We start from the raw sequence: 14,467 nt of genomic DNA on the forward strand, positions 1-14,467 counted from the left end.
ACTCCAGGTGACCTGTGTGCACATTAAAGTTTGAGAAACACTCCTGAACAGGGCTTTTTCTTCTAGATGTCAGTAGATTAGTTCAATATGCCTTTTAAAATGAAAACTTTTTTTTTAATAACTGTTAATTAGAATAAGGCCCCGAAGTGACTTCCTTTCTTTTTTTAAAAGAATGTTTATTTTTGAGCCTGGGAGGGACACAGAGGATCCTAAGTAGGCTCCTCGCAGACAGCAAGGAGTCTGATGTAGGGCTTGAACTCAGGAACCGGGAGGTCATAACCTGAGCCGAAATTGGATGCTTAACCGACTGAGCCACCCAGGCACTCCAAAGGCGGTTTTCTTTTTAAATAAATAAAGCCCACAGGGGGCGTGGCTGGCTCCATTTGTAGAACTTTGACTCTTGATCTCAAGGTCAGGAGTTCAAAGCAATGAGCCTCTTCTTCATGGACAATTTTTTCTCATTTCTTACAACTTGAACCTCGTTCAGGATTCAAGTGTTCACTTCATAGCTAGGCTTTAAAGAAGTTGAGATGCTCTCTATTTGCTTAGGTCTCTTTACTACTACCTGATGGCTGACATTGGAATCACCTGTGCTCCCCATTGCCCAGAATGCTTTAATGATCTGGCTTTCAGCTCTGCGCATGTGCTCACTGAGACACAGCGGCTTTCTCGTATTGAGAGGAAAACATGCCAATATGTAGATGGCATCACTACTACAGGATAGAACTGAGTTACTAAATGTTCAGCATGAACAATTTATTACGGTCACAGAGGGCAGAGGTTGGAAGACGAGGAAGAAAAGGTAAGATATAGTGTCTATGGGAATCAATCTACCAATTTTCTTAATTGCTTTGGTTTTCTCCAACATGATACAATTTTTATAGATTAATGCTTTGTGTTGTCTCATACATTAGGCCAGTGTTTCTTAACTCTGGATATATATCAGAGTCGCTTATGCAGTTTCAACAAATAAGAATGCCTGGGAATCTCTCTGGGCTGTGCTTCTTAAGGTTTGATGTGCAAAGAAATCACTTGATTCAGTAGGTCTGGGGTAGAGCGTGGGGTTCTGCCCTCCTAACAGGCCTCCAGGTGATGCTGATGTGGCCAGACCATACACTGAGTAGCAAGATCTAGGGTGAGTGGGATTCAGTAGGTATGAGCAGGAACTGGACATCTTGAGTCTTCAGGTGATTCTCATACACAGCTGGGTTGGGGCTCACAGCGCCCTGGTAGCTGACTTGCAGCGACTTTCTAGGGGAATCTGCAGGTGCTCCCTTGGGCCTGTAGCACTCAACTGCCTCTCGGTTTTCCTCTTTCCCCCCCCAATCCCGCCCGGATCCCTCCTGTCTGGTATCCTCAGGTGGCTTCTCCACCTCTTTAGTGCTGAAGTTCTTCAAGCTTTTTCACTTTTTAAAAATGTACTTATTTATTTTGAGAGAGAGTGGGGGAGGGGCAGAGAGAGAGAGAGAGAGAGAGAAAGAGAGAGAGAGAATTCCAAGCAGGCTCCACTGTGTCAGCACAGAGCCCAACACAGGGCTCGATCTTGCAAACCATGAGATCATGACTGGAGCCGAACTCGAGAGTCGTATGCTTAACTGACTAAGGCTCCCAGGCACCCTGGAAGTTCTTCACGATTAAGCCCTCTGGTTTCCCTAGGTCACCTTTCCTGTTCTCATGACCTTGGTTTTAAACCCTAGCTCATCATCTTCCAACTCTGAATTCCCAGGGGGCTCCTCCCTTCTCAAGTCAGATCTGGGGAGTCAGGCACCTCCTGGACCGAATGTCTTTCAGAAGATGGAAGACAGAAACCATCTCCCTGCCCTACCCCTGTGGACCTCATGGCAGTACCATTATCCCAGCTGCTTCCTCTCTCATACCTCCCCCTCCAAGCCTCTAGATTCTTCCTCTCTGTTTCCTGTTTCTCTCCATTTCCAGTTCCAGCTTGGAGCTCTGTCTGCCCTCATGCCCAGTAAGCCCCTGGCCCTGCTGGCAAGCCAGTCTCCTCCTCTACCCCCCTCCTTTGTCCCCTTTTCCATCCCACCCTGTTGCCATAGTGATGTTTAAAAAATCCGATCCTCTCCCCTTCGTGTACACAGTTTAAATCCTCCATAAGCTTCCCTTTCCCCTTAGAACAAAGTGACAGAAGAGAGGAGATCAATAGATCCAGGGTGGGAAAGAGGTGGGTTTAGGTGGGAGTAAGCGGGGAGAGAGGGAAGCAGATTGGATGTCACAGCCACTATGGGTTTCTAGTTGTCAGTTAACTTACTTGGATCTCCCTGGGATAGCGGCTCCAAAGCCCGTGTGCTTAATTCTTCTTTTGGAACAAATCCTGGAAAGAGCAGTAAAACTTTTGGTGACTTACAAGAACAGGAAGCATCTGGCCTTACCCCAGGGATGGGGACATAATGGATATTCACACCCAGCTGCAGGGCGAGGGGCTTGGCTACAGGCTGACTGTGTTCTTCTCCACACCACCCCCACCTTGAGAGATAAGACTGAATTACTGACAGTCTACAAAAGACATGGCAGCTTATGGGTGCTCAGGGGTCTGAAGTCAGAAACTTGAGTTCTGTTCCCTACTGCCTGTTAACTGAGTCTGTCTGAGCCTTAGTTTTCTTACCTGCAAGCAGTAAGCACTTTGCCAGTGTGAATTATCCCTCTGTAAAACTCTGAAAATCTCAAGGTCAGGGCATGTGTCTTACCCATCGTATAAACCTTCACGGTGCCTATCACCATAGGTCCTCGGTCAACATTTGGTGACTGAGTCAATGCACAAAGATGGGTGAGACACATGGCCAGTCTAACGGGGGGGGGGGCAGATGCAAGCTGCAGGGCAGGAGATAAGATACCAGCAACTCCAACAAGTGAGAGGGTCTAGAACGAAACCCCTCCCCTCCACAGCCTGAGATTAGAGGGGAAGCTACAAAAGGGTTTTGTCCTTTTAGTGCGTGCGTGTGTGTGTGTGTGTGTGTGTGTGTGTGTGTGTGTGTTGAATTTCAGCCTTGGGAAAGTGCTTTAGAGCCATTTACATGGAAGCCAAATTCACACATGTATCATATACGGGAATAAAGACCATCAATAAGATGGCCTGGGAAGTTGGTCTTCCTATTTTCAGCATGCCTGGAGTGTGGGGTGCCCTCCCAGAGGCTCCGTCAGAGGAGGGAAGTGCGGGGGGCTCTGCTCTTGGCTGTGGTGAGCTTTCTCCAGGCTTGTTAGTTTTTCCAATTTGCCAAGCACATGATTTCATCTTTCCATGAAAGGTCAGTCTGCTCATCCCACTTCCTCACATCATTTTGAAAATTCGCTTTGGGTGTCTAACGCCATTTCTCAGCCAGGAGCCTCTCAGGGAAACTGTCCAAGGCTCCATGTTGGAGGGAGGGGGGAAGAAACGTGAGGCCAGAGGCCTCTCCTCCACCCCGTCGTTCCCTACCAGTAAAATCTACCCTCAGACCGAGAGCCAGAAGGCTGTGTTTGCTGTTGGAGTTTCAGACCCTTAATTCAGTAAACAGTAAACAGCGAGCAACACTCATTCATGTCAAGGGCCAAGCTGAATACCACTTTGCAAAGAAGGACAGGGCAATAGAAGGAAGTCAGGGTGTGCTTCGAGATGGAGTGAGCCTCTAAACCTAATTTTGGGGTGAGGAACTCACTCCCTTGTACGTTCGGGTCTTCATGACTCTCACTTCCCTTTCGTTATCCGGTGGGCAACAGTGGCCTCTGTGCCACCAGCTGGATTATCAGACTCTCGTGATTCTGTAATCCTATGCCTCCATCTAGTCATGGCCGGGGGGTTGGGCTGTATAATTACCTGCATCTAAAAGGACCGATCCAGGTTTCCACAAGTCCATTTCCCCTGATTTTCAAAATTAAAAAGAAGCAAACTTGTTATTTAGGTGAAACCAGCAGAAACTTTCAAGTGAACTGCCTGGATGGTAACATTTTCCACTTGTGGCAGAGAGTTCAATAAAAGAACACGGGACCAGACGTCAGGAGGAGACCACCTAAAACCTACAGCGTTTTTTCTCCTGGGAAGCTCTGAAAACCAAAGACAAAAACACCTTTGCCCTTTCCTTTCTTTTACTGTGCACCAAGAATCATGGACTATAAAAATCCCGGGATTCAAGGGGACCTAAAAGCTCATCCAATCCAGACCAACCTCCCCAGCATGCTTCCACAACATCACTACCAAGTGAGTGGGTGGCTGGTGCTTGGATACCGCCAGAGACAGGGAACTCATTACATACCCAACCAAGACAGTACATTTCTTCTCGGACCGTTGAGACTGTTAGAAAATTTTTCATCATATTGATCGGAAATCTTAATCCACCCCTCCATCCACACTAAGCGCCCAGCATATACCCAATATCATTTCAGGTACATTTGACTCACCCATCTATTTTATGTTCTCTTCCTTAGAACCACACAGAACAAATCTGGCCTCGTCAGGGAGTGGGCAGTCCACTCATTTCCTGGGGCTCGGCTGCTCATTGTGTGCCTCATGCAGAATAAAGCAGAGTCACCGGGCATTTCTATGTGCAGTAAAATGTTTAATGCCCCACCATAAACTGGGGTTGATAAGGTAGAAAGGGTGGTCGGGAAGGGAGGGGGATTCTTCCCCAATAGTCCCTGATGTCTTTTGGAGAATCATGGCCAGGAGGGGCTCAGAGGCAGCACAAACGTGTTATGAAGCCTCATAAGGACACCAAAATAGCTGTTTCTCTTCCTCTGTCCCTTCCTTCTGTCCCCACCTCCCCAGCTCAGAAAGCGTAATCAGCCCATCAGCTTTGCGGCAGGCTGAAATGAGTAACACACCCAAAAGAAGTGATGTTTTCCTTCATAGGATGAAGGTGCCTGGCTATTTTGAAAGGCCGTCTGTGTTCATGCACATTCTGATTTAGTGGTGAGAGCTGAGTTTAATCTGGCTCAGCCATTAACCAGGCGTACACCTTAAACAAGTCTCCTACCCTCTGTGAACCTTAATTTCTCTGCGAATCACATTAACAGGTTGGGTGAGATGATCTCCCTGTTCAAATATTTATGGCTTAGAAGTTTAAACAGTGGGCTCGCCTCATTTCTCTATCGCCACCTACTGGTAAACACACACACTTCACCCTTTCCTTGAAGAACGAGTCTGGTAGCATCTCAGTTTTTGCCCAAGGCTTTCAGCACCCTTGAATGCTACAACGAATTAGAATTCTGGGCATACTTTAGCAAGAGAGAAACCGTTCCCTGACAGCAGGGAACCAAGCCCTTCCTCCTGTCCTGGGAGCCTGTCTTTCTGTTGGTGCCACTTATATTTGTTTGGGACAAGCATGAACCAAATCACTTATCCAAAAGCCAGAGGCTGAAAAATATTTGGACAGCTGAGACTTGGTGTTTTTTGGACTTGGTGGTGATGGGAAGGAAGTCTGTGAGAACACTGACATTCTGGTGTTGAAGAGTAACCAGGTGATGTGAGGATAAAAGGCACTGGAAGACCCATCCTCTGTCTACCCAACCTTGGCCGGGGGGTTGGGGGACTTGCCTACCTTCTCTGACCTCAAGTTTTCTCCTGTGTAAAGCTGAGGTCATGAACACCTGCCTTGACCTGCTTCCCACAGAGGTTAATGTGTACAAAATCATATCGCAAAGTGTAAGCCAGTCTTAAAAAACAAGGACTTATTTTTTGGGACGATACTCGCTTGGTCATCTCATAGATACAGTCAGCGTCTAAGGGAAGAACTGGCTCTGAAGGATTTCCGTGGAAAAAATGTAGATCCGTTAACGTTTACTGAGAGTGCGCTTGGCGTCAGGCACTGGCCAAGCACTTTGCAAGTTTAAGTCACAACGGCCCCGTGAGTTGGGTTACAGCTGCGACCTCACATTACAGGTGAGGAAGCTGAGGCACAGGGAGAGGTCGAGCTGAACTTCGAGCTCAGGCTCCAGAGTCTGCACTTAATCACCCCCTGTTCATCACACGTGCGAAGTCACTGTCACGTCGGCATCTCAGGGTCATCTTAGGCCACTGAAGGACACACAACCTGGCACACTCCCCGTGACTCACGCTAAATGTGGGGGACCCCCATATCCCTGCTCTGAGACCCTGGTGATGACCTCTGCACTGGTGACAGCTTCCGTTCCCTGCACATCTGGAGGTGACCAGCACAGGACCCAAGCGGGAGCTGTAAGACACGGCCCTTAGGGCTGTAAAGTTTTATGGGGCAGAAGCACAGTTGGCCCTTCGCCGCCCCCCCCCCCACCGGGTTCTCCCCAGAGAGTCCCCTGGAGTGTGAGTGTTAGGAGGTGGCGGTCTGAGAGGCAGCAGGCCTCCGGAGCTGGGGCACCCCCGTACCCTCCTTCCCTTGGCCCGGCTCCCTGCCTGGAGCCGCACGGTCCCCGTGGACAGCTCCCTCTCGCTGTAGTGAAATGGCACGCACTCGCAGAGCCGCTGGCTGGGCCAGAGAGAGCACAAGGGCTATCAGAGCAGGCTGAGGACAGTCCAAGGTTCTAGGCACTTGATCTGTCACCGACGCATCCATAGTGCTGGGTGTACAGACGGGTTGCCCTCCCAGCTTGGTGTGGGGTATCGGTTTAGGACCTGGCAGCCTTTCCGCGTGGAGACAACATTAATTCCATGGTTGGGTTTCCAGGCAGGTGAAGCCTATTGGATCGAACACGGTAGCCTGAAGCCAGACAGCAGAAGCAGAATGGTTCTGAGGCAAAGTCACCGAGTTCTGACTGAAATCATCAGAAGCACCCTCCTTCCCCTGGAAATACAGCTGGCGTGGCCATGCTAGCAAGGTGGCTCCTGTCCCCACTCAGAGGGTGCTGGAAGGAGGGGCAGGGCCTGGCAGTGGAGGCCAGAGGCGGCAGTGGCCTTACGGATGACTCTGAAGGACCAGGGTGTGGGGCCTTCTACCTGTGGAGGCAGAATTCCAGAACCTGAAAATATCTTAGTTGTCAATGTAGTCCTAATGCAAAGCACAGTGTCTGACATCTAGCATGCTCAGGAAATAGAATTTCTTTTAATTAAAGAACAGTTCCTCTGCAGTGGGGGTGGTGGCTTAAATTGGGGACGTTGGGCAGAAGGCGTGGTGGGAGGTGGGTTTTAAGTCTGGCGTCCTGTGGAGGAGAGGATGAACTACTGAGGCCAACGACAATCTCATGAGGTCCGTGTATAGCTGTCCGCGTCTGTTAGTGGGTTGCCTTAAACACAGGTATTTAGTGGGGCTCTGAGATTTGGTCCCATGTGGTATAGATTTGTATCAGTGATGAGAAAAGAGGCAGGTGGCACATTAATCAATTATGCGGATGACAGAAAAGTCGGAAGGACAGTTAATACACTAAATGACAGAATTAAGATTCAGGAAGATGGCAAGAGACAAAACTGAGGAATTTCACAGCGATAAGTGTGATATTCTAAGTTGGGTTCAAAGACTCAATGGCACAAAGACAGGACTGATGTGACCTGCTTCTGTAGAAGTGCAAGAGAAAAACACCCTGGTGACTTGAGTTACTGAGTTATTGCCATGATGGAAACAGAACATTTAGGCAGCGAGAGGCAGTGCCCTGGCACACACCCCTCGTGGGTGGCATCGTGTTCTGGTCTGAGTGCTCTGTGTGAGTCTTTCAAGGACTGTGGTCACAATCTGCCAGGTCACAGAAAGACCTGTGGGAGGAACTGGAGAAATTTATCCTAGAAAAGATGAGACGTAAGGTGGATGTGAAGGCTCCTTTTGTATATTTGAAAGGCTCTCAAATTCATACTCTTAAAAATGATTGAAGGGGCGCCTGGGTGGCTCAGTCGGTTAAGCATCCAGCTTTGGCTCAGCTCATGATCTCACGGTTCATGAGTTCAAGCCCTGCGTTGGGCTCTCTGCTGACAGCTCAGAGCCTGGAGCCTGTGTCTCCCTTTCTCTTTGCCCCTCCACCTCTCGTGCTCTGTATCTCAATAAATAAATAAATGTTAAAAAAAATTATCAAAGACCCCAAGGGGTTCTTGTTTGTGTGTTATCCTACTAAAAATCAAAATGCTCGGTCATTTGAAACAGAATGTTAACTATTTCACCATTTAATATGCTTTTTTTTTAACACGAGAAATAGCTATTTTCCAAAATAATTCAGTGACAAGGGTGACAAATTTCTTCAATGCCTGGCATAACAGAAGACTGTGGGAATCTGATATCTGTTGCTCAGTCTGTTGGGACATGTTGTTTCGGTTGAAGGACGAGAAGAAAGTCTGGCCTCACTCAGTTGTGCGGTGGGAGCAGGGAGGACATCCCAGGATCCCCATGAGCAGGGTCCTCAGGCTTCACTCTGAGACACACTAGTTTAGCCAAATTAGGATCAATGGGCCTAAGTTCTAGATAGTTACGTCTAACAGTGAGAGGGCTGGGACCCCTCCTGACCACTCACTCAAAGGTATCTGACGTGGGGCAAAAGCCTTTCTCTGGCATATTCGGTGGGGAATCAGACCAGAGGCAGTTTATGCAATTCATCCCAATTCCATGTCTCAGTGATTTTCTAGCTGAAGAACTGGGCAACTTGCCTGATAGGCGTGATTACCTCTGAGGTGAGAGCCTGACAGAGGGTATCTAAGAGCCCCAAACGTTCTGACCTGCCTTTGCTCACGGTGTGCGAGTGGCTTCTGCCCATAGGCAGGAGCCCTAATGAGGCTGCTGGACCGGTGAGGCCTGGGTGCCCGTGGGCTAGGAGACACTCCGAGGCCAGGGCTCTCTGGGGGTGGGTGGGTGGCTCAGAGCAAAGTTCCAGGGATGACGGTGAGGGAAGGAGCCGCAGAAATGGGTAGGATTTGAGGATACAAAGGCAGCTGGGCGCATCTGGAAAGTTTAGGAAGATGGAGCATAATGGCTGGGAGCATGAAAGAGAAAGGGAAAGGAATGAGGGCTCAGAGCTAGAGAACTAGAGAGGTAGCATTAGAAAAAGAGAATGGAGTCAATCACTGAAAGTAACCTTGGGTTCTTGGGAGTCAAAAGTAGGAGCTTGGAGATCAGGTAATGTGCCTCATTACCAACCACCCCCTGAGCCGTGTCTGATTTGTGGTGTATGTGAGCTCAATCAATCCCAGAGGCGGGTCCTGGGGTGTGCAAGGTGGGGGCATAGGCCGCCCAGGTGGGGGCCTCTCAAGCAGACCCAACCCACGAGCGCTACTGGGTGTCTGCACGGCTGGAGATTTTTCTCTTTGACACGTCAAGAACAGACAAAGCAAAGACGTTTTCTAGAAGGTAAAACGCCTTGGCATGCCCACAAACTCTGACCATGTGGCAGGATGAGCTGCAGGGGCCAGCAGCCAGTGCGTGGGGAGTAAGGTATTTGCAAGGGTGCTGGAGCACGGCTGGTGAGCAGCGGGCAGCTTACCCGGGCTGACCTGTGCTCCAGCAGGCTTCTGGAAAGCAGCTCTGGGAGAATTCTGACTTTGGATACCTGATGGGATCACACGGCATCAGCTGATTCAGGTGCAACCAGCAGTCTGCTCTCCTCCCTTAATTTGCCTCTTGGTATAAGTGCCCCAGTTCAGATCTTCCTTGGAGGTCAGCCAAGCTGGCTGAGCTTGGCTCTCCTTCTGGGGGTGGTGGAGGAGGCAGAGATCCTAGCCAAGGGGACAGGGTGCAGGAGTGCCCCGTGCCTGGCTGCCTGAAGGGTCCCGGGGGCCTACTGAAAGCTAGGATGGCCTTGGAACCCTTGCCTTGCCCAGAGATCTGATTCTTAAAACCCTTTGTCCAGGACAACAGCGTGTACTTTGGCAAAGGTACAGTTGGGCAGCAACTAGATGGGGGACCACATGGAGCCCCTGCTCTGATCCAGTATCAAAGCAAAACAGAACCTACAGTCTCTAGGAATCTTTTAACATGCGGAGGACAGACTGGTATCCCCCAGCAAGAGTAAAACCTGGACTTTTTTCCTTGGGAGACCCAGGCCCCACATGGCAGTGCCCTGTGGCTGCAAAAGGCTTTGTGTCCCTGTATCAAGTGGATCAGCTTGTGGCCCAGGCCCTGAGCACAGTTTGTAGAAAGCACCCGGCCCTGCTGGATTTTCCTTTCTAATCTCTGCAGGCCTCCAGGGCATCACAGAGAAGAGAATTACTTGCCTAGTCCCTCTGCCATCCCAGGGCTTGGGCCAAACTTTAAGGGATCCACACAGACGTGAACAAAGGGTTGCTGGGAGTGTCATAAGTCACAGAATTCCTGGAGGAGAGAGAATGGGCTTCTATTCTCCATATCATAGAATTACCCCAGCAAGATCGGCTCTGCCCTTCCCTCGACAAAGCCACAAATTTGTCTCTTTCTTTTACCCTAGTTCCTCAAGCATAAACCCCAGAGAGTATCCCTTTTCAGGTTTACAAGAGCCTAGTTACTGAATCCTTAGGAATTTCCATCACAACCTGCACAAAAGTGCCTCGAGGGAACAGCCATGGGTGAAAGCTTTGCATTCCTTGCAAGTTTCCTCACAAGCTGGGCCCCTGAGCAGTATCTCCCGTTGGCATCACTGGTTTAATGCCCTCTGTCCAAATCTAAATCAAATGGCAAGGATCTGGAATGACAAAGCTCATGGAAACACGCTTAACTTCCATCAGTAGCTGGAAAGGTGAGTTCAGGTTCTTACCTGGATCCGCGTGGGGGCTGTTTTGGCCGCTTGTGTAGGTGCTGGTGGCCCAGAGATCTGTAATAACATTTGACCGGTCAGAGCATGAATTTTCATCGAACTGTTCTCATTCTTTCCATGATCCAGCCTAGCAAGACATTACCAAGGTCAGAGCTAAGGTAAAGCTTTGTCCTTGGGCGGTCTGAACCTACCCCGAGGAGGCATTGAAATGGAAAAAAAAAGGGGGGGGGGGTGGAGCAGGGATTTAACTCAAAATACTGACTGAAAATTCCACATAATAATCACCCTTGTATTTCACAATTGTCAAAGTAAGTATCTTTTACTAAAGTGCCATTTTTTTTTATACTTCGTTATTCTTACAATAATTCTCAACGGTGCCACTCCTGAGGAGGTTAAAGTAATCCTTCAATAGCAATGTCACTTAACATTTAACAATTTGCTTAAATGGCGTTAACAGGGTATTGACACAAATGGCATTAGCTTTCAGTCATTTTAAAGGCACACGAAGGGTTATCCTTAATTACTTTATGAGAAAATCAAATGCAACTTCGGTGTTCATTATTTATTGGGCAATTGCTCTGAAGCAAGGCTTTAAAAGGAAGGAGGGGGATTTTATAAAGAGGGAACCATGGGAAATGAGCTGAAAGAAGGAACCAAGTTTCAGGGAGGGGAGAGAAAAAAAAGGTCATGGAACAATATCAATTTCTCTTAAAACCCAAACTGTCCACAAGTCAACGTTTCCCTCCCTTTGACTCTGTTCCATCCGTCTGAATACAAACTCTAAATAGCTGTGTTTTCTGTCTCATTGTAACAATAACATGTGCTCACTGTGAAAATATATGCCGTGTATAGCAAGAACCCACATGCAATCCCTCTATCCTCCGGTTGCTGGTACACAAAAGTGAGATCAGCACCCGTGCTGTTTTGTCGACTCCTTCCTTGAGTTAACAACCCACCACAGGCCAGTCTCCTGCCAGGAGGTGCACATATTCATCAAAATGATAATAGCTGTGGGGCGCCTGGGTGGCTCAGTCGGTTAAGCGTCCGACTTCAGCTCAGGTCACGATCTCGCGGTCCGTGAGTTCGAGCCCCGCGTCGGGCTCTGGGCTGATGATGGCCTGGAGCCTGCTTCCGATTCTGTGTCTCCCTCTCTCTCTGACCCTCCCCCGTTCATGCTCTGCCTCCCTCTGTCTCAAAAATAAATAAACGTTAAAAAAAATGATAATAGCTGTGTGCTAATTGCTTTAACCATTCTGATGGTGGACAATTAAATCGCTTGTACTTCTTTTTCTGTTAGGAACAACATCTGTGTCCAGGCTCCTTGTCCCCCTCAGATGACGTTACCTCAGGATACATTCCAGTAAGTGCAAATTCTGGGTCGTTTCTCTACACTTTTGCCCAAACCACGTATCCTCAGTTTCTCATGTGAATTGGTGAAGAAGGATGTGGTATAGCTTAATTTGCATTGATTTGATTCCTGGGGAGGTTGAACATCTTCTGCTCTATTTATTGGTCATTTACAGTTCTTCCACTGTGGCTTGCCTGGTCACGACCTTCACCTATTTTTCCACGGGAATGTTCATCTTTTTCTTACTATTTGTAAGACTGGACTTGAAGACCTAAGTTTTCCAGATAAACTTAAAGAGATAAACGGCGAGAAGGTGAATGACCACGGCCGCCCTCATGTCTTGCCACCAGGCGGCGCTCTGCTCCCTTCCTTGGTTTACCCTTCTTCGTGGGCCCATGTAATGTTAGGTCTCCTGAATCACCTGTGGCACTTCTTGAAAGGAACCCGACTAGGAAAATCATGCCCAGCACAGCCACCCCACCCTTGTAAGCCTGCGGTAGATTCAGCTGACCCTGCAGAGCAGGCCTGGAGGGATTTTCCATCTTTTCCAGAACTCCTTCCCCAGCATATCTACGGATCTGGTTCTACTGGCTGCCCTCTCTGGTTGTGGGATGTGGCTCGTGGGTGCCCGTGTAGTCTGGCTTCTCTCATGACGGACAGCCTCACTCCTGTCCCTCTGAGAAGTCTCTGTTGCTCTGGCTCTTGGCTCCCTTACCCCCAGCCTTGATTTGTTCCTCACTGTCTTGTTAGGTTTGCCCATTCACGGGTCAGTTAAGGGGTGTCCAGACCCATCCTTTTTCTTCCATCTGTATCAGCTCCTCTTCTTGGGCTGGGAGAGCCCCTGGCTTTTCCTGCTACAAAGTTTCCACCTTCCGCAAGACTCCCTCCAAGTTCCTATGTTCCGTCTGAGAGGCAGCCTTTTATCTTATTGCAGAGCAAAGATACTCGTCGATCCCAGAGGCAGATTGCTCCTGTTCTGGTACACACTTCTTGGTGTCCTAAGCTGAAGGGACCCGTTGCAGGGATCTTGGTAGGGTGTGTTCACAGGTGTAGCCCAAGATCTCAGGGCAGTGCCTGACACGTAGCAGGCTCTCAATAAATATTTGTTGAATAAACAAATAAATTAGGTTTTACCTGGACACCCCATCTACAACACACTTCTACAGTCTTTTGACTCTCGTCAATACAAAAGAGGAGAAAACCCTTAATAAAGGCAGTAACTTGTCTATTAGCAATAGGAGAATTGCTCTGTTATAGCCGGCAGAACATTCTCAGTTGATTTGAAGAAAAAAAGGAATTATCTGTGTACTGATTATGATTTAATATAGTTGGGCTACAAGATCACAGCCAGCTACCTACAGCCATACATGAAAATAGGCATTCGTGAAAGTAGACTTACGGTTACCTGGGGCTGGGGGACGGAGGGATCAGTTAATGGGTACAGGTTTCTTTTGGGGATGATGCAAATGTTCTAGAATCGATCGTGGGGATGGTTGCCTAACTCTGCAAATATACTAAGAAGAACTGAATCGTACGATTTCAATGGGTGAATTGTACGATATGCGGAAAGTATTTCAACAAACTCTTCTAAAAAAAGAAAAAGACAGAGGGCTTCAAACATCCATTTTCACTTCTCTTCATTCCTACAGCAAATCCTTTGAGCGGGCAACATGGTTTCTTCATGCCCCCTCTCCCTTCCTCCCCTTCCAGTCTGGCCCATTTCTTGGCAGTTACCGTGGAGGCGGCATGGAGCTCTCGTTCTGAGTGTTTGCCTGGCAGGCTGTGGGGTGGCGTGGGTGCTGGCCGAGGTTGAAGAGGGAGGCTGCCGGGCTGGGAGGCTGCTGTCCAACGGCCCCTGTCCCCCAGCCAGGAATAATGAGGCTTTGCCAGGTCAGGAGCCACTACATCAAGTTCCTTGAGGTTTCTACCAGCACAGGCCCAGCCTGTCACAGGATTTCCAAGCTCCCAGTGTAGCCAGATAAATATGCCACATGTTTAATCATACGTGTTATGTAAAAACTGACCTCCTCCGAGGAGACACCAGGAGCAAACAACTTACTCAACCACTCAAAAGTCTCTGAAAGAATCAAGGGTCCCTAAACTCAAGAGCCTGAAGTTATGAAGAAGGAAAGCTTGTGGCTTGAGGGCCTCTCCCACCCAGGATCCTTGCTTCCTATTTCTCTTGCCATCAGGCATCATGTGCCTGTGCTCGTGTTAGCCGGGGTTCCACAGGGACAGGATGGTGGGGGCGGGGACGGGGGTCATGTCCTGTGTATCCCGGCAATTATTTTTATGGCATTTTTATTTGGGTACTTTCCATCATCGATCCTTCCAGGGGTTGTTCATCCCATGGAATGAAAATAACCCTTGTTTCATAGAGTAGTTAGGAACATTGAGTAAAGTAGTGCACACAGGGTGCCCAGCCCAGGGAAGCATGGACTGCGTGCTCCATTGTTGTTATTCTTCACCACAGTGGGCGTTGGGGGTGCCTAACATCCTCTGGCCTCGCTGCCCCAT

At 48.8% G+C, this 14,467-nt stretch overlaps 1 protein-coding gene across 2 annotated transcripts in view; it reads right to left on the reverse strand.

Moving 5' to 3' along the window:
* VIT (vitrin) overlaps nucleotides 1-14,467 on the reverse strand; it is a 106,245-nt gene that overhangs the window by 27,398 nt on the left and 64,380 nt on the right. For both annotated transcript variants that reach the window (XM_006930365.4, XM_045054694.1), the window contains 3 exons: nucleotides 10,603-10,659; nucleotides 3,809-3,853; nucleotides 2,267-2,329 (listed from right to left, as the gene is read on the reverse strand). In XM_006930365.4, coding sequence (XP_006930427.2) covers nucleotides 2,267-2,329; nucleotides 3,809-3,853; nucleotides 10,603-10,659 — 165 coding nt within the window. The remainder of the gene's footprint in view (nucleotides 1-2,266; nucleotides 2,330-3,808; nucleotides 3,854-10,602; nucleotides 10,660-14,467) is intronic.

Source organism: Felis catus, chromosome A3, assembly GCF_018350175.1.
Source record: "Felis catus isolate Fca126 chromosome A3, F.catus_Fca126_mat1.0, whole genome shotgun sequence".
In the NCBI taxonomy this organism is placed as follows: Eukaryota; Metazoa; Chordata; class Mammalia; order Carnivora; family Felidae; genus Felis; species Felis catus.